Source organism: Vicugna pacos, chromosome X, assembly GCF_048564905.1.
Source record: "Vicugna pacos chromosome X, VicPac4, whole genome shotgun sequence".
Taxonomy (NCBI): Eukaryota; Metazoa; Chordata; class Mammalia; order Artiodactyla; family Camelidae; genus Vicugna; species Vicugna pacos.
The window spans coordinates 42,547,564-42,571,734 of NC_133023.1; the positions used below are offsets into that span (position 1 = coordinate 42,547,564).

Consider the following 24,171-nt stretch of genomic DNA (forward strand, 5'->3'; position numbering starts at 1 on the left):
AACACATTATAATATATCTAGAAAAGTACCCCCACCCACAGAGACCAAAATGTCTGTAGCTCACTTTCAGAAGAAACTCAAATACTTGTTGAATGAATTATGTTAATAGCACCCAACATTTACTGAACACTCACTAGGTACAAGGAACCAGTCTAAACACATATGTTAACTCATTCACTCTTTACAAGGACACTATAAAGCAGGTATTATTCTAATTTCCATTTTACAGATAGATGAAAAAGCTGACGCTGAGAACATTAGTAATTTGCCTAATGTCATACAGAGACAAGATCTGAACTCCTGGCTGTCTGATTCTGCTATGCTTGGTTTCCTGGAGCAGATCAGGAGGAGAGAGGAAAGTGTGACAAGTTCTTCACCCCCCAGAAAAACCCAGGCCAGGAATGTGAGGATGGCCTTTGGCAGACAGGGCTGAAGGCCAGGCCCCACCTGCAGATTCAGGGCTAGGTGTCGTGTCTTGGTCTGTTCTAGGTCGCTCTGTGAGTACTTGAGCCGCATCTGCAGTCCGTGAGCCTGAGACTGCACCTGACGTAGTTCTGCCTCTTTCCGCTTTGCCTTCATCTGCTCCTAAAGTGGACGGGAGAGAAGGCCTCAGTGGTAAGAAGGTGGCCGGCTGACCTGAGGTAAGGACCCCCATTCCTAGCGAAGCCCTGTCCGTGCCTTACCTTCAGCTCTTCTGTCAACCGCTCCTTCTTCTCTTTCAACTTGTCTACTGCTTTCTCATCCCAGCGCCGTGCCTTGGCCTTTAGGTCACTGGCCCCGCCAGAGATCACCCCTGACTTTTGGAACAGGGTCCCATCCAATGCCACTGTCTACGTAGAGTACGGAGAAGAGAGGAGGAGGCAGAAGCTGAACAGAGGAATCTCCAATACTAAGCCTGTCCAGCTCCAATCTGGGCAGGGGAATCCATACCTTGTGGCGCTGGTGGCCTCCAAAGGCAATGCGGCGGGCATCCTCCACGTTGTCACACACAAGGGCGTTGCCACAAGCGTACTGCAGGGCCTTTTTGATGTGAGGTGGCTCATAGCGAATCACATCAATCACCAGCTTGGCCCCCTTCAGCTCCCGGAGTTTCTCATCTGTAGGTTTCACCTGTGAAAAGCAGCTCAGTTAAGTGGCAGAACATGGAGAGCTAGGAGGAGAGCCCTCTCACAGGGCCCTGGCCACATCCGCACCAGCCTCACCTCCAGGTAATCAAGAGGCAAGAACGTCTCAGGCTCCCCACGCTGCTCCTTGATATACTGAATACAGTCCCGGCCTGTCTTCTCTGAGTCCACAATAATGGCATCCATGTTCTTGCCCAAAACCTTGGTTACAGCAATCTGATACTTCTTTTGTGTGGGCTGGCAGAGGTCAATGAGGCGGCCATACTGATGAAAGTCAGAAGAGAAAACTGAAGCATGAGGTATTGGGGAGCTGGCTCAGGAACCCAAATTCCCAACCTGAGGAGTGAGGGAGGCTGGAATCTATCAGGAACACAGCCCCCACACTATGGAAGAAAAGCCTACTCTGGCCCCAAAGCAACAACTTCAGGCAATCACGTCTGAATCCAAAATCATCTCTCTAAACCTCACTTACCATTTCACAGACCACTGCCACCCCAGGCACTATGCCAGAGACTCCACATGCATTATCTCAAATTCTCACAAACACCCAGCAAAATAAATCTCTTTGTCTAGTTCACTTCCCCAGTGCCCCTCAAACAAACCATGGTTCTCTAAGAACTATCAGATAAAAGGTAAGATCTTCGAGGGCAGGGACTGAGCCTAATCCATCCTTATCAATGCCTCAGCAGTGTCTAGAGGAAAGATCAGGAAATATTTGTTGAACCCAGGGATAGGATTATTGCAATAGAGGGATAACATTCAAGGAATCTGGAAACTCAGGATTTGGTTCAAGAAGCCAAGAGATCTAATAAAGCCTAGCAAACGAGCCGGCTGTTATATGCCAAAGGAGCTCATACTGAAGCCTGCATAGAGCTACTTCCTCGGAGCTAATTCCTGCCCCATGGCCCCTTCCCCTTCCCAAAGGCCTCTCCAGTTTCCCCACCTCCCACAGAGGAGTAGACACAGCAAGACAAAACTTTCAGAAAAATACCACCAGTGTGATGAAAAGAACATGAGTTAAGAGTCAGAACAAGTTGGGTTTGAATGGCAGTTCTTACACTTACAAGCTATGTTGTTTTGGGCAAGTCATTTAATCTCTCTGAGCCTCAGTTTCCCCAGCTGTAAAAATGGGATTAGCAATCCTGCCCTCACAGGGCTGCTGGGAAAATCACCTGACAGTGAGTGTGAAAGTAAGTGCTCAGGAAACGAGTTCCCTCTCCACTCTTACCACAGAGCCAGGGTACAGGCGCTTGATACTCTCCATAATCTCTGCCTTTCGCTGTTGGCGGCTGCTCTCCTGCCGGTCAATGCGGGCATCCCCCAGCTGCTCCATCACCTGGTTCAGCTCCTTATTGATCTCATCAATACGCCGCTTGGCCATCTCCACCTCCTCTGTCAGCTCCCCCTCTAGCTTTTTCTGCTCCTCTAGGGACTGCCTACAAAGTAAGGAAACACAGGGGTTACCCCAGCTGGTCAGAAAATATTCCTGGCCAAGAGGGACTCTAGGGGAGGGGCAGGACAGGCAGGGTTCACAAGAATAGGCCTGGAGGTAACAGGAAAGGTTACAGAGCCACATACTTGCTGGTCGTGATGTATTCCTCTAGTTTCTCAATCCGCTTCTGATTCTCTTCAATCTCCCGCAGCTTTTGCTTGATCTTGGCCTGGAAGAGAGACAAATACCCCATCACCACAGGCTGAGCAAGTTAACTTCCAGACCATGGGGCCCTGGCTTACCCCCATATGCCCACTCATCCAAGAGCCCAGCAGTCATGGCCACTGTCACTAATGCAGGAGGCCTACTAAAAAGCAGACACACAGACAGGGTTCAGTGTGGCTTTGCTAACTGATGGGACCACCCACGGCCCTAGGAGACCCTCTCACAGGCGTTCTACCCAGCCAGGACTACCTGCCTCACCAATCAGGGAGGCTCAAACCAAGGCAAAGTGAAGCTTTCTGGGCCTTTCTGCACCTCTGTCTTCTCATCTGTAAAATGCAGGTAACCTCTACTTCACAGAATATACATTAAGTGCCTAACATCGAGTAGCTATTAATATTAATGCCTACTGCTTTCTTTAAATACTTAAAAGTACTTAGCATAATGCCTGAAACACTGTAGGCTCTTGGGGTACTGTAATAACTTTCTAGCATTGTTATTATTTTACTATTATTGTTATTAAGAAGACAATAAGTGACATATACTTGGTAAGTGTAGGCTTTAGAGCTAGACCACCTACGTTAGGTTGTTCCTACGCCAGTTCTGCCACTTAATAATAACAATGTGACCTTAGGCAAATTACTTCCTCTGTGCTACAGGCTTCCTCATTTGGAAACTAAGGAATTAAATGAGTGACTACACGTAAAAAACAGTGCCTAGCACACAGTAAGTGCTTGCTAGATATCAGCTATTGTCATTATTATTAAGACTATCATTACTTCCTTTTCTCTGGACCATTGTCCATCATCCCTAATGTTGTAATGCATGCCCACCTCTGTCTCTACTTTCTTCCTCTCTTCCAGATCCAGCCGGTCCTGGTCGGCTTTCTGGTCTCTATTGAACTTCTCCAGCTCCTGGGCCAGGGTAGCTGCTCTCTTGCTGGCTTCTTCTTTCAACCGGTGATATTTCTTCACCTGTGTCAGGGACAGGGAAGGAGGACAGGGATGAACAAGTCAGTCCATGTCAGCCCAGTGATCCCTTCACCCCCTCCACCTCCCAACCCTCCCAGAGTTTACCTGATTCTCCTCCAGGGTCAAATCTCTGCCCTGACTCTGACTCTCCTCTTCCATCCGTTCCTCAAATTCCTGCCGGGCTTTCTCCACTGACAGCATCTCCTTTTCCAGCTCATCCATGTCACCTTTGCGCTTCTTGTAATGTTTCTGTGCATTCTGTAGGGACTTCTTAGCTGCTTCCAGCTTCTTGATTTTGTGGGAGGTATTCTCCTTGGCTTTGATGTACTGAGGCCGCTTCTGGTTCAGCTCTGAGTCCTTCTCCCTTTTATCAGAGGAGACAGGGCGGGAAACCAATTAGCACTGTGGGAGAAGGGAGGGTTCCCAGGCTTTTTAATCCAGAGAAAGGGGGCCTAAGTCCCCAAGCCAGCCTCAGGGAATTACCTAAAAGAACAAGGGCCTGATGTCCCACAGATCCTCAAAAAGGGGCTATTCCCTGGAACTGATGGCTTCAGCCTGGCATTCCAGCCACTCTATAAGGTAAAGCTACCACCCCTGCCTCAATCCTAGTCAGGCCAAGCCCTTCAGTAACAACTCCCAAGAATAATACCCCGTGTTCACGTAGTTGTCCTCCATCTGATCTAACCTTTTCAAATTTCTGTCCTTTAAACTTCTAGGTCCAGTTTTCCTCTCCTAGGAAGGCACTGCCAGCCACAAGTTGCTTCCTATCATTTCTTCTCGCTCAGCAAAGCCATCAGTCCTTTCAAGTTCTCCCTCTTCTGAATACCTATCTACCCAAAGTCTGAGTACTTTAATACTCTATTTGTCTAAAATGCAAGTCAGGAAATGTGCCTGATTCTGGCCAAAGCAAGTCAAGGGTAAAATAAAGAAACCAGGACAAGCACTGGGCTCTTCACTCAGAGGAGCCCCAGGAAACAGCACAGCCTTTGGGCTTCCCACAAGTTGCAGGCCCAGGCCTGCCTCTTACTTGATCTCCTTCTCAATCTGCTGCTGCTCCCGCATCATTTTGCCCAGCTCCTTCTTCTTCTCCTTCAGCTCATCCTCTACCTTGTCCATCCGCTTCTTGTCCTTCTCGATCTCCTTGTTCTTAGAGGCTAGTTCCTTGTTGAGCTTCTCGATTTCCACTTCATTATGATACAGTTTGAAAAGCTGCAACTGTACCTGAGCTCGCACCACCTCATCTTTCAGGCGCTGGTAACGGTCAGCCTGTGCAAATAGGGGCGTGGAGGCAGGGGTGCATCAGTAAGGCACTGGCTTCATCCTGGCCTCTCAGAGCCCAGAGGCAGCCTGGCCACCTACCTCTTCTTTTTCCTGTTTGGCCTCCTTGCGTTCAGCTGCAATGTTTTTTTTGCGATGGTAATTAAACTGAGTGTCCTCTTCAGCTTTTACCATCTCCTTCTTTCGTTTGTCATATTCCTGGGCCAGCTCCCCAGAGCGACTGATCTCTTCAAAAAGAGCTGTCCTCTCTTTGGGGTTCTTCATGGCAATAGATTCCACAGCACCCTAGTAAAGGTCAAAATACTCTCCCCACTTAGTCCCTAGCCAGTCCAGTTCCCCCTACCCACTCCCACTCAACCATTCAGAAGTTGTTCACCGCCCGCTTCCCCACACTGGATGCACATTTCACCACTGAGCTTTGAGGATACATCCCCTGCCTTTTGAGGTACATGGGTAGCAGAAGAGACAGAAGCAAAGACAACACCGTGTGCTACATGCAGTAACAGCAGTAGCACACAAGAAGGACTAAGTAAAGCTTGAGGGAAGGAGACTAGTAGTAGGGGTATCTATCTGGGAAGGCTTCCCAAAGTGGACTAAGCTGAGTTTGGAAGATGGGGAAGAACTAACCAAGAAAGTAAGAGAGAAGAGGCTATTTCACGTAGAGGAAAATTAGTATTGCAAAGGCCTGTAGGCCAAAGAAAGCAGGTGAATTTGGGGAACTGTTAAGGGTTTAGTTAGGTTGGAGTGTAGGGCTGGAGGGGCAGAGTATTGGCAGATAAGGCTTGTGAAGTCAGCAAGAACAAAAGGGTGGTGTTTCCTGAATGACAGGAGTTGAATTTTGTGCTAAGGCAATGGTTCTCAAACTTCAGTGTGCACCATAAAAACCTGGAGAACTTGGGAAAACACAAATTGCTCCCCCCCCAGTCTCCGCCCCTATAGGTCTGGGGAGGGCATGAGAATGTGCATTTCTAACATGTACCCAGTTGATGCTGATCTGGAGACTCCAATTTGAGAAATGCCATCCTAAGGCAATGAGAAATCATGGAAATGTTTTGAGGAGAGGAGCGAAAGGAACGTATCTGTGCCCTCGTTAAGATGAACCTGGCCTCGGGGATGAACTGGAAGGGGCCAGACTGGAGTCAGGAAGCCCAGTAAGGAAGCTGCTACATTAGTTCAGGGGAGAGATGATGAAGCCAGAGATGGAGCAGGCCCAGTGGGGAGAAGACGAAAAGATAGTTGATAATTGTTAAAAATACCCACCTGGAAGACGAGGAAGTTACGAGCTTTGATAAGAATGCCCAACTTCTCTAATTCCTCACTGTACTCATGTAGTTGGACCACTTTGTTGTTGATTTTGTACTCAGAGGAACCCCCTACAAGACAACGCAGGAGTCAGGCAAGGGTCAGGCCACCCTCCTACCCCAACAAACTAGTCTAGCCACGCCCCCACCCCCACCCCCAAAGAGAACCTTCTGGCCAGCCTCACCCACCAACAATGACACGGGCAAAGGTGCGATCCTCAGCACCCTCCTCAGAGTAGACCATGCTGACAAAGGCCCGGTTGGCAGCTGGCTTGCCCACAGGAGCTCCATGGATCAGGTCTCTCAGGGTCTTAACCCGCAGGTTGCTGGTTTTCTCACCCAACACAAAGCTGATGGCATCCATGAGATTTGACTTACCTAAGTGAGGAGGGGACAAAGCAGAGGAGGGGAAATCAGGAAGAAGGGGAGAGGAAAAGGAATAAAGGAGACACTGAGAAGGAAAGAAATGTTCCCTAATTATTCAGTGCTCAAACGAACAAGAGAAAAAAAATACTGCTTTGCCCCCATAAAGACTGGGTAAAGGCTTAGAAAAACAGCTCCTTTGCAGTGATCGCTTACAGCAGCTCCAAACTAGAATCCCACCTAAGGAAATGGTATATTCACAGAATAGATCATTCTACAACCTTTGATGACATGGGAAAATGTCCACAGTAGGAGAAACAAGCAAGATACAAAATTCAACATAGTTTGATCTCAACCAAGTCAAAAAAAAAAAGGCAAAAAAAACCAAGGGCTGAGGGAAAGGGGAAAATGGGGAGCTATTGTTTAAGTACAGAGTCTCAGTTTTGCAAGACAAAAAAGTTCAGAAGATTGGTTGCACAGAAATGTGAATATATTTAACACTACTGAACTGTACACTTAAAAATGGTTACTATGGTAAATTTTATGTTACGTGTATTTTCCCATATTCCATATTTTTTTAAAAGGCATATTCCTGTTGTGATACAATATGAAGCACACAGCATCACCTATGAAGTATCTTGCCAAAGATATTTAACCTGAATCTAAACAAACCTTTAAATCTACCTTCCAGTTTATAGGAAATACAGCAGTTAAAGGAAAACGGTAAATGATACCATGAGGAAATCTTATGACAAACACAGAATGTGGGATGTTCTACAAACAACTGGTCTGGTCTTTTCAAAAAGTTAATGTGTTTTTGGGAGAACCATTCCAGAAAACAAGAGATTACTGAGACATAAGCAAAGGCAGCACACAAACTTTGACTGGATTCTTCAAAAGACATTTTGGGAACCTTGAATATAAACTGGATAACCGATGACATGAGGAAGTTAATTTCTTAGGTGTGATACTGATGTATCTGAGAATGGTGATTTTAGGAGATGAATGCTGACGTTAGAGGTGAAATGTCGTTAAGTCTACAATTTACTTTCAGATGATTACATCAAACACAGATGTAGGTTTGAAAAGTTTCATGATAAAAACATGGGGGAGAGAAAGAGGAAAAAATACATAAAAACGTAAACAGAATAACAGTGGTTGTTTCTGGGAAGAAAAATAGGTAACAAGTCAGGGAAGGGAGAGAGCCTTCTTTTTACTGTATATATCCTTTGGGATTTTTTAAATTTTATACTATGTACAAATATTTACTATTAAATAAATAAATTAACATTAAGAGTGATTATATTTTCAGTAGTGTAGTCACAGTTTTTAGTTTCTCCATTTTAGACTCAGGGGAAAAAAACATTAAAAAAATTGGGGTGGGTGGGTATAGCTCTGTGGTAGAGTGCATGCTTAGCATGCACAAGGTCCTGGGTTCAATCCCCAGTATCTCCATAAGAAAAAAAAATTTAGACTGGGGTTGGGGGTGGGGAAGTTTAATCTCTCTAAGTTCTATCTCAAGATTCCCCTTAACATGTTATCTGACCTTGAACTGAGGACCTGGTTTCCAAAACCTTTCTACGCATCTATAAAAATGGCAGTCCGGGTCCTTCCACAGGGCAGTACAAGGCAGTGATTAAGAGCTGGGGTTCTAGTGCAACAGACCAGGTCCTAATCTTAGTTTCACTACTTCTTAGCTGACCTTCTTTTCCCTCACCTGGAAAATCTGAAAAACCATGACTCATGGGTAAAGCTTCTAAAACAATGCTTGGCACATAGTTCTCTGTGGGAGTGGCAGGGGCACAGGCTTTGAAGTATGACAGGCACAGGTTCTGATCCTGGCTCTGAGATCACAGTTCTTTGTGCCTCAGTCTTCTCAGTTATAAAACGAAGATAATGGTATCTCTCTCCTAGGGTCATTGTGAGAACTTAAATGTTAAGTGTCCCAGTAAATAGAGTTCTTGGCACACAGTGGTTGCTCAATAAATGGCAATACTGGGGCTCACAGTCTTTAAGGTGTTAGCCTGCTGTGACTTCTCTTGCCTGGCAAAGCAATAAAGCTGTTCTTTTCTATCCTCCCTCCACCCCCCAAAAAGTGGCAATGCTATCCTAACCAGTCTGGGCTCTATCTCCCTCATCACAGCAAGACTAGCACATCATGCAGACCAGGAGTCGGTCTTTTAGGCACCCATTTCCAACCTTTGGGCTCCTCCCATGCTCTCTAAGGATGGCAAGAACATCTCACAACCAAAGGCCTCCCTATCCCAATCATTCACCATTGTAAACACTTTTATAACATGCATTATGACCTAAACAATGGTACAATGTTTTAAGCAATGTCTTCTTTGGGGCACTTACCATAGACCAGTAAAGAAGATACAAAAACATATACCATGAATACAAAACAGAAAAAATTAAACATTAACATGTACCAAGTGTCTACTGTACACCAGTGAGGAATTCACTGAGGGGAATCAAGGAATGCCTTTGTGGAGTTGGGCACTGAAGAATGGGGGAGGGGGTGCAGTCAGACCAAGGGCCTTTTCGGAATAATTGGGTATACAAATTGACTCATGTTGAGAGGACCGAAGGCCAAGAGGTGCATCCTGACTCTTTCCACAGGGGCCACCACACCAAAATCCTAAGAAACTGCAGTGGAATCCCAAGCATCAGCCATCTAGGCCAGTGGCTCTCAAACGAGGTGGAGGATCAGGGGAGTGATTTTTGCCCCTCCCCCAGGGGACATGTGGCAATGTCTGGAGACATTTTTGATTGTCACACCTGGGTAGTGGGGGTGGGCTGGCACCTAGTGTGTAGAAGCCAAGGATGCCACTAAACATCCTACAATGCACAGAACTGACCCCACAGCAAAGAATTATCTCACTGGAAATGTCAATAGTGCTGCTGTTGGGAAACCCTGCTCAACAGAGAGCCAAATTCTGGCAGGACTCCAAGGAAGGACATCAGTTAGAGCTACCTCAGCAAGGGTAGTCCCTCAGGCTAGGAAGTGATTTGGCTGGAACACCTCTGGGGTGGAGAAACACAGGATTCCAAACAGACCACTTGTGGAATCCAAGCTTGAGGAATCCAAGGTGTACCATTTAGAGATGGGGAATTTAGATAAGAAATAGAGGCCTTCCTTACTTGACTACTCTTTCTTTCTTTCTTTCCTTTTTACTCCCCCCAACCCAGTTTTAATGAGCTATAACTGACATATAACATTGTATTAGTTTCTGGTGTACAACATGATTCCGTGTTTGCATAGACTGTAAAGTTATTGCCACAGTAAGCTTAGTTAATATATATATCACTTCGCAGCTACATTTTCTCTTGTGATTTAAGATCTACTCTGGTACCAAGTTTGAAATATACAATACAGTATTGTTAACTAATGACCACTTTCTAAAGAGCCATCCAAGTCACTCTATCACATCATCACTGTATCACATTAATTTCCTGCACAGCACTTATCACAGCCGAAAAATAACTTATTTTCTCATTTATTATAGTCTTTCCCCTCTACAACGTAAGTTCCCTGAGAGCACAGCTTATTCTAGTCTCCGTTTTTCCACAGCACCTCGATTGAACAACTCCTTATAAAACAGTAAAACATTCAATAAACTTGACGAGCGAATGAGTTCTGACTTTTGACGGTTTCAGTGGTAGGAAAGGGGTGAATTCGAGGCAATCCCACCTCTCAGATGAGGGTGGGGGGGGTCGAGACCCCAAGCACTCCAGAGACATTAGCGCTGAGTCCGAAATTCAAAAGTGCCGCCTCCGGAGGAGTGTTAAAAAAAAAAAAAAAAAAAGGAACTGGAGTGTACCAATGCGAAGCGGGAGGGGGCGCTGAGCTGAAGCAGAAGTAAACCGTTTGGGACCGGAGGCCACCGGAGGGCTACCAGCGGTCCCACATCTTCCGGAGGGTTCAAACAATGCGTGGAGGCCGGATGCAGCTGGTCCGGCGAGGAACTGCGAAGCCAGAAACTGGCAGCCGGCTCGGGACGCGCCACTTTTGGCGGGAGGGGGCAGTGGGCGGGGTAACGTACAATTCGGCCCGTACCATTCGGGCCGAGGCGGGGGTCGCGCAAAGAGCAGGCAACTGACACCTGGGGAAGAGGCTGGAGTCAGAGCACCCGAGCCGGGAAAGCGGGTCCGGGCCGAACCCCCTCAGGAGGGCAAAGAACCTGTTAGGGTTCGCGACATTTCAGGCTGCACAGGCTGGGTTGTACTAATTTGCTGCCGGATAGGGGGTCCAGGCTGGGACGTGCGCAGGGCCGCAGCCGGGCTTATCTCACCAGAGCCATTGGGTCCAATGATGGCGGTGAACCTCTGAAATGGTCCGATAATCTGTCGACCCTTGTACGACTTAAAGTTCTCGATCTCAATCAGCTTCAGGAAACCCATGACCGTGGCGGCGCCGGCGGCTGTACCAAAGGCCCCGCCGTACGCCTGCGAACTGGGGTAGCCAGCGCGGGAAACACCGCAGTGCAGGCCGGGCGGACGGCAACCCTCGCGAGAATTGTCCAGGCCTAGCGGGATTTTCGGCTTCCGGCGCGGCCGGGAACCAGGGGCGGGGCCGGGAGCCAGGGGCGGGGCCTTCGGGTGACGTAGAGGTTTGGTTGATCCGTTGCCAGGGCGCGAGATTACGACAGACGTTTAGGCCCCGCCCTCTCTTGTTGCATGGCAACGCAAACGGCGGCTACCTAGTCGTAGAGGAGGCGGTGCCGGGAGGAGTCTGCAGCTTTTGGGAGCCGGGGAAGCTGGCTGACCGAGCCGACGCCTGCTGAGACAAGTCAGAAGTCCCAGCAGGGCTATGCCCTCAGGGCAAGAAGAAGGTAGGAGCTTGGCTGTGGCTTTTGCCTCGCCGGCGGGAAAGCTCAAATGGGAACAGGGTCGGGAATTGGAAGGACCCCAGGGAGCGGAAGGCTGTACAGGAAGGAGGGGCCAGCGAGAGGATTCCGTGTTATGGGAGCTCAGATTGCTGAGGGTGGAGTAGGGTTGGGAGTGGGCTGGGGTTAGAAGTGGGATAGGGTGTGAAGTGGGATAGGGTGTGAAGGGGGATGGGGTGTGAATGGAGTTGAAGCGACTCTGGAGCGACTGGGATACGGGGCTGGGGAAAACTATGGCCAGAGGTACTACCCCTGTCCGCTGCCTCTCTCTTGTTTCTCCAGAGTTCAGAGGCTACCGCAGTAGCCCAAGAATAGTCTTGTACCTGAGCCACTTGGCTGCTTGAACCTAGACCCCACCTGGGAGCTTCAAAATTGGGACTTCTTGCTGAGAAAGGTATTTTGTGTGACCTCCCCCGGAAGTCAGTGTCCCTAAGCCAGTGCTTTCCACCTGTATCCTTCTTTGCTTCTCCTCCTTCATCTCTCTCCCACTCTTCATGCCTCACCCCCACCCCATTCCCTCCTCTCCATCCCCCTCTGCCCCTTCCCTTGCTTCCTCCCTTCCTCTTCTCTCTGCTCTCTGTCCCCCTCCTCCATCAACTGCTCTGTTGCCCTCCTTCCTCTTTCCCCCTCTGCCCCCTGAGTCTGCCCTTTCTGTCCCCTTCTCCTGTTTCCCAACTTTTCTATCCCTCTCCTCCATCCCCTCATCCCCCCTCTCCTTATACCTGTTCATTACTAAGCCATGGTTTTAGCAGTCCAAGAAGCTGTCTGTGGAATCCTCCCCTTTAGTGTGACCTTATAATGTGGTGATAGATGGAATGGGTAGGCTGGGGTTGGTGCTTAGACATGGAAAGGGTTTGGTGGCTGCCATAGCCATTCCTGTAACTGTCTTTAAAATGATGTCTGAGGGCTGGGAAGAGTCGTAGAGCCTTAGAATAAGTCCAGGAAAGTAAGAAAGCTTGGAGCCATAAATGAAGTTCATTTGGGAGAAACAGTCATGATCAGGCTGAGGGGTAAAATGACCAAAGGACAGCAATCTCATATAATTGACAGGAACTATTGCTCCATTTAAGAATATGAAATGGAGCTTCGGGGAAGAACTCAAATTTGATCCCTACCTCTCACACTATATACAAAATGCAATTCCAGATAGATTAAAAACTTAAATGAGAAAAGCAAAACTTTAGAAATTTTAGAACAATATATGGGAGAATATCTTTATGACCTCAGGGGATTTCTTAAATAATAAAAACTTCTAAGCTTAAAGGAAAAGACTGGTCAATTTGACTACATTCAAATACCTCCAAATTACAACATAAAGTGAAAAGATGGTAAGTGTACACAGAAAGCGTCTAAAGTACATTGATAATGTTTTCTCCTCTGTGTTCTGTAGAGGGTTCATGGGTGTTCATTTTGTTGTACTTCATAACTTACATGTGTGTTAACCATATTCTTTTGTATGTATCAACTGTTACCATAAAATTATTCTATAATAATAATAAAGTGAAAAGACAAGCCACAAACTGGAGATGTTTGCCACATTTAAACTAAGAAATGATTAGTGTGTAGAATACATAAGGAACTCCTAAAATTAATATGAAAAGGACAAATGATTTTTTTAATGAACAAAAGATGTGAGTGGGCACTTCACAGAAGAGAAACAAAAACGGGCAAAACGCACATGAAAAGATGTTGCAACCTCATTAGCAGTAAGGAAAATTCCAATTAAAATTGATCATTATATTATACCCACAAATTGGCAAAAATTAAAAAGTCTGTATCAACTGTTGGTGAGGATGTGGAGTGGCTAGAGTTTTATACACTATGGTGGAAGTATAAATTGGTACAATCTCCTTGGAAAACAACTTAACATTATCTTGTAAAGTTTAAATAGGCTTATGCCCTATAAATCAGCACTTCCACTCCAACGTATATGCTAGAGAAACTTTTCCACCTGTATGTATCAGTCTCTTCTAATCTGCAAGTTCCTCCTCTTATTGCAAGAGATTGCAATTTGAAAAAATAAATTAAACTTGGTTGTTTGTGCTGCTGAGTCCTAGTCTCTCTTGAACCCAGTTCAGTCAGGCTCCACCCAAAATGTTCTTGTTAAGGGCATCAGCAACCCTTCCCTGCAAATCAGTCAGTCCTCAGTCCTCATCTTAGTTACCCATCATCATTTGCTCACCCTCTCCGCCCAAAAGCACTTTCTTCACTTGGCCTCTCAAACACCACCCACTCCAGTTTTTTCTCCCACCTCACTGGCCACTAAGCCTCCAGTGCTGGCTCCGCCTCTCCCCATCTCTCCTGAGGCATTCTTCTCCATCTACACTCACTCCCTGGGAGATCTCTTACAGCCTCCTAGCTTTAAAGTCCTTACATCCGACAGGATGGGCTGTTATGCTGAGGTTACCAACAACCTCAAAATCTCTGCAGCTCATAAAAACAAAGATTCCTCACTCCCGCTTCTTGTCCATTGTGGGTTGGCTACATCTCTGTGCTGTCATCATTCCAGGACCGAGGCTGAAGGAGCAGCCCTTACCTCAGACATTGCCAGTCTCACAGCAGAGAGTGAACAGAGAAAGTGGCTGTCACGTCATGGCTCTCAGTTCTACTTGGGAATAGCACAGGTCAATTCTCACATTGCAGACAGCAAAGCAGATCATAAGGATAACCCTGAGGGCAGTGAGATAAGGATATCTAATCCTTCTGTGAGGAGGAACAGCAGATCTTTTTGAACAATAACAACACTTACCATACCATCCATGTGCTATCAGTGGATATCTACTAGGCCCCCTCAAACTCTAAACTTCCAAAACTCATCTCTGGATCCTCCCGCCATCCTATACTGTTCTCCCCACACAGACTATTCAGTTGACAGCAACTCCTCTGATCACCCCAGCCCCAATCCTTGAAGTAATTCTTAAGGCTGCTCTCACACCGCACATCCAATCCATCAGGAATTCCTGTTGGCTCTGCCTTCAAAATATATCCAGAAATCTGACCACTTTTCGCTACCTCTGCTACTGTTAACCTGGTGAGAGTCACCCTCATCTCTTGCCTGGACGACTGCAATAGCCTCCTGTCTGGTCTCCCTGCCTCTAGCCTTGCCTCCCCTGCCCTCCGCAGTCTATTCTTAACATAGCAGCAAGAGTGATCCTTTAAAAGTCAAAGACAGAACACATCGTTCCCACTGCTCAAAATCCTCCAATGGCTGCTCATTTCTCTCAGAGTAAAAGCTGCAGCCTTTACAATGGTCTGCCAAGTCCTACATCCTCTGTGCCCCCCACCTCCTCTAATTTCCCTAATGTCATTTCCAGCCCACTTCTTCACTTCCACACATGCCTTCCTGCTGTCCCCTTGAGTGTGTGCCTCTCGTGTCCACCTTAAGGCCTCTGCACTTGTTCCCTCTGCCTGGAGTGCTCTCGTCCTAGATAACAGAATAGAAGACTCCCTCACCTTCTTCAAGTATTTGCTCAAATATTACCTTCTCAGTTATGCCTCCCCTGACTTCCATATTTAAAACTGCAACATTCCACCCCCCGCCATTTCCTTGGCACGTCCAATCCTCCTTATCCTGCTTTATATTTTCCCCCAAAGCACTTATCATCATCTTCTTACAAACTACTTAATGTACTCTCTATAGTCTGTCTGTCCCCACTAGAAAGTAACTTCCACAAGGACTCAGATTTCTGTCACTTGATGTCTCCCAAATGCTTAAAGGATCGTCTGACAGTAGGCACTCCACAAATATTCATTAAATGATAGAATGAACATGGGTGAAAGAAAAGACCAAGATGTAAAAGAATGTACACTGCATGATACTTCATAAAGTTCCAAAACAGGAAAATGTTTTAAAATATTGTTCAGGGAATCATACACAGAGAGTCTATGAATGCATGATATTAGTAAAGGAATGGTAACATTTGGGATAGTGGTTATCTCTTAGGATAAGGATGAGGAGAAGAGACATAAGACCTACTTCAATAGTATTGATCAGGTTCTATTTCTTAAGTTGGGGAGGTGGTTCATAGGTCTCTTTTATCATGCTTCCAAACTTTCATATGGCTTATATGTATTCTCCTGTATGTGTCAAATATTTACAGTTACAAAATGTTTTTTAAAAAAAAGGACGGGAGCCAGCTCTAGGAGTTGAGCAATGGTGTACTAAACAAAGGAACAAAGGGTACAAAGGCCTGAGGTGGGAAAGGTGTACTGTTGGAGGACTTGATAGAAAGCCAGGGTGCCTGGAGCACTGTAAGCAAGGGAGAGGGTGGCATGAGATGAAGTGGAGACGTTTGCAGGAACCGGATCGTGTGGAGGAACTGGATCTCGAAAGCTCACAGTAAAGAGTTTGAATCTGATTCTAAGTGCAGTGGGAAGCCAGGGGAGGATTTTAAGCAGGTGAGAGACATATCAGATTTACGTTTGCAAAAGTGATTTTGGCTGGGGCTTTGGCTGGTTCTCGAGCCAAAAGTGGGCTTCCCCAGATATGAAGGAACATGGCCTCTAGCCTCTCATCTGACTAGAGAATGAGTAATAAGAATAAAGGGGGAATGGCAGTGGCATTTACTGAAATGGGGAACACTGAACAGAACATAATGCAAATGGGGGTGTTGTAAGTGAGTTTGAGACTTGGAAAGGTAAGAGGGGTCAGATCCTGAAGACCCTTATAAATCTAACAAAGGGGGCTGAACTTGATCTTGTAAATACTGGGGAACCATGTACTCTACAGCTGCTTTTAAAGGTTTTAAGCTAAGGCGTTCCATGGTCAGACTTGCTTTTCAGAAAGATCACTTTGGTGGCCAGGGCAGAAAATGAAGTAGAGAGCGTTAACACTAGAGAAAGGGAGGCCAGTGAGGCTCCTGGGAATACTGTCTGGCACCAGATTGTGAGGCCTGAATTAGGGTGATGACAGTAGAGATGGAGGACACAGATATGAAATATATCAGGAAGTAAAATCAGTAGGAATCAATAACCGGTGAGATACTGTGGGGAGAAAGGAGTTGGGGTGGAGGTGGAGTCAAGGATGGTGGTCAGCACTGATTGGCCATTTGCCTCCCCCTCGCTCCAGATGTTTAAGACAAACGTGCCACCAGATCCCAAGGAGGTGGCAGCCATTGAGGCTAGAAGAAATCGAGAAAAAGAACGACAAAGCCGAGTCTTCAATGTGCGGACCAAAGTCATGGGGGTGAGTGGGCAGCACCATCTCTGGACCAGGGGCCGCCTCACTCATGTCCCTGGAGAGGAGCATAGCAGGGCCCATCACAGCCCCTCCCTGACTCAAGCAGACCTGAGAGCTGAAGAGGAGGGAGGAGGGGGAAAAGGCACCAACTCCTATAGGTGCAGGAAGGGCCTGGGAAAGGGGGTGGAGGATGCAGGGGAAGAGGAGCCAGTGACAGCTGACTCTTCTCCAGTCAGCTCTGGGCCAAGCGGCCGGGTTCTCGAGAGACAGGCACATGGAGCAAAAAGAAGTCTAAAGAATATTTGGTAGTATATGTGCCTGAACTCTCTGGAAGGCTACATAAGAAACTGTTAACCGGGCTGAGGGACAGAGATGGGAGGGACACTTACTCTTCACTAAACTGTAGTCCCTTTTGCACTATTGTGAAATGTTTTAAATGAATTATAACCAAAAGAAAGAGAAAATATTGATAGCTTAAGAAAAATAGATTGCTGGGTGGGTGTACAGAGGAGGGATGCAGCATGGTGTTCTGGAAAAGACCCCATACCTATGCTCAAGGGCCAGGTCTGCAGTTTACTAGAGGTGTGGCTTTGGATAAGCTCTTCTCTGAGCTCCCACCTCCTCCTCTGTAAGATAAGGCTAAATAAAGGAAGTGTTGGGGTGCGTATTAACAAATGGTGATGGCTCTGAAAAACAGAGTGGGGTGCCTGACACAAGTAAGTAGTTGGCTGAGGGGTGAGTGGTGTGACTGAGATCAAGTTGGCAAGCGTTTCCTCGGGGCCTGCTCTGTGCCGAGCAAGTCCTGGATTGGGCGGTAGGGATACAAAGCTGACGAAGGCCCAGTCTCTGCCCTTAGTGGGTTCACAGTCTGGTGTAGGAGATAAAGAGGCAAACTTCAATATAAGGTGTACAGTGAGTCCTGGACTCTATGGGAGTAGCACCTGCTGGAGGGGTCAGGAAAATCAAGCCTGAGCTGGTCTTGAGGGATGAATAGGAGTTTGGGTAAAGAGGGGAGGAAGGAGGGCTCCAAGCAGAGGGAGCAGCTGGAGCAAAGGCTGTCAGTTCAAAACAGTCTAGGAGGTATAGGGAACTGTAAGCAAAGCTCCCGAGGGTGGGACAGTGCAAGAGGGTACTGAGATGAGGCTGGAGACAGAGGCAGAGGCAGAGGCTAGACCACTGAGGAACTTACAAACCAGATTGAGATGGTGACACATTATTCAGTAGGTACTGGAGATCCCGTAGGGGGATTCTGAGCATGTAAATTCTTAGCAGTTTGTGTTAGAGCATTCAAGGCCCGCTGCTGGGCCTCTCTGCTGATTCCACTCATTTCTTTGGGATCAGGTGGATGTAGAAGCCCTGAACAGCCAGGTGGAAGAACGAAAACTTCGGGAGACAACAGAACGGAGCAAGGAGGCAGCTTATGGTAAAAGCCCAAGGCCAGGGGCCAGCCAAAGGGGAAAAGCAAGGGCCTGAGTGGGCAGGTCGGGCAGTTCTGCCTCGGAGTGGGGCCTGAGGCCTGGCGTGTGGTGGGACAAACCAGATGGGCCTTTGGGAACAGTGGCTGTGCTGAATGGGCTCTGTCCCTCCTGAGGGGCCTTCTCCAACGTCCATGACCACCACCCCCAGGTACCACCCAGGTGCAGTATGATGTAGTAGCTCAGATGCTACAGAAAGAAGAAGCAGAACGGAACCGTCGGCTGTCCAAGAAAATCCAGGAGTTTCGAGAGCAGAAGCAGCAGCTCAAGAAAAAGTGTGAATTTGACCCCTGGGATCCATTCCGACTCTGGATGAAGTATCCAGCTCCTCTCCGTGACAATGATCCCTACTGTGGTGCAGCCAGCCTGCAGTACTTCCCGGGGGAGAACCGGGACAGGGCCAGATGCCCGAGAATGCAGCAGGAGCAGTTCAGGTACAACCTGGAGAGGCAGCTACAAGAGCAACAGCAAGCCAGAGCTAATGAGACTTGTATAGGTAAGCAGTGGGGCCCTCCAGGCTGCAACCTGAGGCCTAGCAGGGAGTTGTCCTGAGCTGGGTTCAGCACCTGGAAGCCCAGAATTGTGTGGGGAGTTCCACAGGGCTAATGCTGAAAGGTTAGACTGAGCAGGCCCCAACCTCCCTGACTTCCTTCAGTAACGGACAGTGTTGCCATTGATTCCCCCATCAGCCTTGGCACTCCATTACCTGGAGGTGGCAGAGTGAAGACTAAGGGCTTTGCTGCTGAATAGCTGGTCTGAGCAAATGAATTTTCCTCTCTGTGCTTCGGTTTCCTCATCTTTAAAATGAGGATAATAATCCATACCACAAAGAGCTCGTATGAGAATGAAATAAGATACTGTATGTAAAGGCACAAGCGTCAGTGCTCAATAACCAGGAGTTCCTATTACTATGACATCTGTGGCCACGTCCTCTTCCATTAGAGTAAGCCCTTCAAGGGCAAGGACCATCTCTTAGCTACCCACATTGCTCACCTTTAAAATTGGCCCTGTTAACAGCATCCTGTTCCATCTACCACTTATCATAGAGGTAACTAATTCTCAAAGTATTTATGGAATGTCTGTCTTCTTCCTAAGCTGTCAGCTCACTGCAGATGAACCACATCTCTTCCACCCCTTGTATCCCAGTTGCCTAGTAACAGTCTGCCACAGTGTCAGGGGCTCAATAAATCATTGTTGAATGAACAACTGGAGACCCAAGTGAACAAGGCAGGCCTAGGAACCCACAGAACCATGCCTTCCAGAAAAATCAGTTTAGTGTAAGAGAAAAAGACACATGCGTAAGTCATTTATCAGTAAATATCTATGCTTTAACACTGTGTGAGGTCCTATGATAGATACTGTAATAGAAATATATAGGGACAAGGAGCAACCATCAGTCAATATGGGGGTGGTCAATTCTCATAAGGGAAGGGAGGCAGCGTAGGGGGTTGGCAAAGGTCAGCTGTCAGGAACCATTTTTGAAAAGTCGGGTACACTTACTGCGAGATGGAGAGCGGGAACAGGAAGAGGTCATTCTAGGTGCCCCCCCCTCCACCTAGAGGGGTGAGGAAGTGGGGAAGCAAGAGGAACAGCTAACCTTCATTGTGCACTCACTGCATCCCAGACACTGCACTAAGCTTTCTAGTGTGTATTAACTCACTTCATCCTCACAACAACCCTGTGAGGTAAGTACCAGTAGTATCCCCATTGTCAGTGGAGGAAACAGAAGGACGGAGATGTTAAATAACTTGCCCAAAGTCGTACCATTAGTCGGTGATGGAGGTGGGAGGTGAACTCAGGCAGGCTGCCTCCAGAGCCCATACCCTTGACTGCGACACCATCCTGGCCCTCTCTCTGTCACCATGAGAAAGTGGGGACTGAGAGGCCGAGGGAGTCGGCACACGCCCTGGAGGAGTTCAGGTGGGAACAGAAACCTGTCTATTGGATTCAGAAATTCGGAGTATTGGGTGATTTGGGACAGAGCAGTTACCACGGCACTGGGGGCCCAGCTGCCCAATGGCAGCAGGTGGGTATACAAGAAGGGAGGGCAAGGCAGCAGGGGCCAGCAGGATGCTGAGGGGGGAGTCTGTGCAGTATGATGGAAGGAGCGTGGGCTGCTTCCTCAAGAGACCTGGATTCCAGCCCCAGCCTCCTGCTCGCTGCCTGTGTAACTTGGGCATTTGATCTCACCTCTGGACTTCAGTGTCCCCTTCTGAAAAATGGGGCTGATCTGTCTTCTCTCGGTTGCTGTGAGGAGTGAAATGAAACAATGCACCCTTCTCCTCTCTTTCCCCCAACCCTCCAGTCTCTGAAGTCTATGTCCCTGTGCCTCTTCAGAGCCAAGCCTATGCTTTGGACTCCATTTTCCCTGCCTGCCACCCACGCTATGCTCCGTCAGGTATCCCCTCCCCAGCATTCTCAACTGGCCCCTTCCATGCAGGCTGTAAACATGCTTCCTTCCGTCTAACTCATCTTCAGAACTCAAATGCCTCCCCCTACCCTGTGATTCCTCTAGATGCTGTGAGCCAGCTGTTTTCCTCTATGGCCAGACTTTTGAAAACACCTGCTTCCACTTGCTGTCTTACCTCCTAACTTTCCAGCCACACCTCAACCACGGAGATCTCATTTCCCCCCACACAGCTTCACTGACACTACTAGTACTAAAATCGTCCATGCCCTTGTGTTATGAGGTATGAGAGGCTGTTTAGTATCTTCTCCTTGATCGGACCTTTCTTGCTACACTTGCCTCTGACCACATCTTCCTTCTTAAATGTCTCTTCCTTGGCTTCGGTGACAGCATGTTCTGCTCATGGCTCTCTGACCATTCCTCCTGTCTGCCCTTTTTGGGCTCCTTTTCCTTCTACTCCTTCCTTCTTGAGACTCTGTCCCTGGTCCACTGCTCTCCCTAACCTGCACGCTTACCTCAGGTGCCCCAGGCCCTCATTCCAGTTTCAGTGAACATGTCACCACCTCTGTGCTGAGGATGCTCTACTTGCAGAATCAGCTAGCCAGATGCATGCTGATCACCTCCAACCCAGCTTCCTAAACAGAACTAATCAGTGCTGCCTAACCTGCTCTGCATTCTCTATCTTCTTTCCATTGCTGGCCACACCATGCTTGCAGTCCTCCGAGCCAGGACCTTAGGAAGCATCCCTGAGTCTTTCTTCTCCCCTATTCCCTCATCCAGTCCATCAAGTATTGCTGATGTAACCTCCATCTGTTTCCCCTCCATCCTTTCCATCACTGGCCTGGTTTGAGCCCTCCCGATGGGCCTACTGTGAAAGCCTCCGAGATGGCTTCCCTTCCTCCACTGTCTCCCACCAGCCTGACTGTCCTCTATACTGGCTACCAGAAGGAGCTTTCTAAAACGCAAATCTAACTGTGCTCCCCTCCTTGCTTAAAATCCTTCCATGTTCCCTACCACCCTCAGGGTCAAGGTTCTAGCCCTCAGTCTGGTCCCTCTACAGCTTCCTGGTTACTTGCATTTGATGCTCTAGCAAGAGCAGACTATTTATAATTGGAGATACAGACCATGCTGTTTCTTGACTTATTCATTTGATATTTAATGAGCACCCACTATGTGCCAAGCTCTGATGGAGGTGCTGGGGTGTGGTGGCAGATAAAACAGACAAAATTCCCTGCCTTCACAAAGGTTTACCTTTAGTGAGAGAGACAGGCAATAGATAAAATAATCAAGTAAAATGTGGGGTATATTGGGTGGTGACAAATGCTAGGGAGAAAAATAAACCAGGGAAAGAGGATAAATGTTGGGGGCAGGCAGGCTGCAATTTTAGGTAGGAGAGACAGGGCAGGCCTCACTGAGGCGGTAACATTTGAGCAAAGACCTGAGGGAAGCAGGAAGCAAGAGAGCATGAGATAAGGGTAACATTTATTGCAGATCCCTAAGGCAAGAGTGTCTGGCATGTCCTGGAAACAGCAAGGAGACCAGTGTGGCTAGACTGAAGTAAAGTGTCAATACCTTTGCTCGTGCTGCACCTGCAGCCTGGAATGCACTTTGCTCTTTTTAGCTATATGCAACACATGTTTCAAGGATCACTTCCTCCTGGAAGCCTTCCTTTCACCCAAACCTCTCTTAATGCCCTGTACACATCTGTCACTGCCCTTACCACCTTGTGGTATGCTGATTTATGTTTGATCCCTCTCCTCTACTGGACAGGGAATTCTCTGAGAACAGGATTGAATTCACTGATGTCCTCCAAACCTAACACATGGCCCTTAGACTGAGGCTCAAGAGATGAAAATGATTTCCCCAAGGTCACAAAGCTCAGATCCAATAGAGCTGGCACTGAGACCCAAGTCCATTGGAGGAATCTTTCAGTTAGGCACCTGAGAAATCCTTGTAGCTGTCACTTTGGTTATCCATCGCCCTAAAGAGTAGCTCCTTCCACATTCCTGCAGTTAGGACATTACCTGCCTCCCAAACACACATACATAGACATCCACAAAGCTTGCTGAACAAATGGCTGAATGAGTGAAGCGGGAAGGGAGCAAGCTAGTACAGTACAGCTCTGGCCATCTTTCTCTGTGCAGATATGCTCAGTGACCAGCTGCGCCTAGCCATGAACATACGGGCCACCCAGATGGCCAAGCTGGAGGAGTCCTATCGCATGGCCCCGATGTCTGCCATGGCTAATGCCAACAAAGCCCAGGTACGGCAGGAGCCACCCAGGGCACTGGGCTCTCCCCAGTCCCCTGAACAAAGTCCTGGGGAACCTGAGCCACATCCTTCCCCCTCACACTCTGTCTCAAATCAACACCAGCCCCCTCATCTGCCTGAGGACGTCCCCCTTCACCTAAGGGCCCTTTTAGGGTGGAAGGTACTCTTCCCCACCTCTAGACTCAGGATGATCTGAGAACAGAACACTGCCCTCCCTTCCCCCAGCCTCTCAGTCTCAGGGCTTCCAGAGGGCAGGGAAATTCCTTGCCCATGCCAGCCCTCCCCCTACCTTAAGTCACTCAAAAGACCATGAAGTATCTGGTCCTTCTCTCCCTGGGAATGGAGGGAAGTAGGGCCATGTCCCCTCCTTCCCTGTGGCTGAGAGTCCCCTGAGGTTGGGCAACCACACACTCACATTTGAGGGCCCCACCAGGCAGCCGAGATGGCTGAGCAGCAGCGCCGTGAACGTCAGCGCCAACAGGAGGCCAACCTCATGGAGATCCAGAGCCAGGTCTCGAGCAACCTACTGTCGGAGAACCCCCAGGTCGCCCAAAACCCTGTGGCTCCACACAGGGTCCTGCCCTACTACCTGATGGGCATGACTCCAGAGCAGCGAGCTGCCATCAGAAGAGTCCAGGAGGCACAACGCCGTGAAAAGGAGGCACAGCGCCAGGCCGAACAAGCACTGGATAGCGAATGGGAAAGCCAGGCTGTGAACTTAGCCCAGGCGGCCATGGAATTAGAAGAGCAGGAGAAGGAGCTTTGTGCTGAATTTCGGAGGGGGCTAGGCTCCTTCAACCAGCAGCTGGCTGAGGAGCAAAAGGCTCAGTGAGTTCTATGGGGTGGCAGCAGGGGTGAATGCCCAGGGAGGGTGAGGAGGGATGGCAAGGGCCATGGAGTGAGGCAGAGCCCGTCAGCTGAGCCCTCTGGGTTTCTTTCACAGGCAAAATTATCTGAATGCAATCATCTACATCGATAAGCCTACAGCCCAGTATTACCTGCAATACAACACCAGCAGCCGCTGAACTCAGGACGGTCATCTCTCCCTCCTCCCCCATCAAGCCCACAGAGGCTGAGTCAGAGGAAAATGCTGCAGACCCCCTCCACCAATCCTTCCCCAGTGGGAGAGAGCTGAGCCACTACCCCCACCTTTGACCCTAGGTAATAAAGTTATTCACCAAAATCAAGGCCACGTATTGTCACAGGACACAAGAGGTGTGAGGTACTGCCTCTCCCGCCCCACCCCTGGGCTCTGAGCA

The 24,171-nt window shown here is 48.2% G+C and overlaps 2 protein-coding genes across 2 annotated transcripts in view; one reads left to right on the forward strand and one right to left on the reverse strand.

Annotated features, from left to right (window-relative positions):
* Positions 1-11,200, reverse strand: part of SMC1A (structural maintenance of chromosomes 1A) — a 33,201-nt gene extending 22,001 nt beyond the window's left edge. Inside the window, exons 1-13 of the mRNA XM_006219259.4 lie at positions 10,987-11,200; positions 6,518-6,706; positions 6,288-6,400; positions 5,109-5,312; positions 4,777-5,015; positions 3,855-4,113; positions 3,612-3,752; positions 2,703-2,785; positions 2,353-2,560; positions 1,203-1,388; positions 931-1,110; positions 684-830; positions 448-585 (exon numbers count right to left, since the gene is read on the reverse strand). Of these exons, the coding sequence (XP_006219321.1) occupies positions 448-585; positions 684-830; positions 931-1,110; positions 1,203-1,388; positions 2,353-2,560; positions 2,703-2,785; positions 3,612-3,752; positions 3,855-4,113; positions 4,777-5,015; positions 5,109-5,312; positions 6,288-6,400; positions 6,518-6,706; positions 10,987-11,095 (2,196 nt within the window). The 5' untranslated portion in view covers positions 11,096-11,200. The remainder of the gene's footprint in view (positions 1-447; positions 586-683; positions 831-930; positions 1,111-1,202; positions 1,389-2,352; positions 2,561-2,702; positions 2,786-3,611; positions 3,753-3,854; positions 4,114-4,776; positions 5,016-5,108; positions 5,313-6,287; positions 6,401-6,517; positions 6,707-10,986) is intronic.
* A 149-nt stretch (positions 11,201-11,349) lies between these two features.
* On the forward strand, positions 11,350-24,099 carry RIBC1 (RIB43A domain with coiled-coils 1). The gene is made up of 8 exons (XM_072956718.1): positions 11,350-11,526; positions 11,863-11,974; positions 16,649-16,765; positions 18,101-18,182; positions 18,386-18,730; positions 22,786-22,904; positions 23,346-23,740; positions 23,856-24,099. Exons 3-8 carry the CDS (start codon positions 16,649-16,651, stop codon positions 23,935-23,937), a joined length of 1,140 nt encoding a protein of 379 aa, XP_072812819.1. The 5' UTR covers positions 11,350-11,526; positions 11,863-11,974; the 3' UTR covers positions 23,938-24,099.
* Positions 24,100-24,171: the final 72 nt, after the last annotated feature.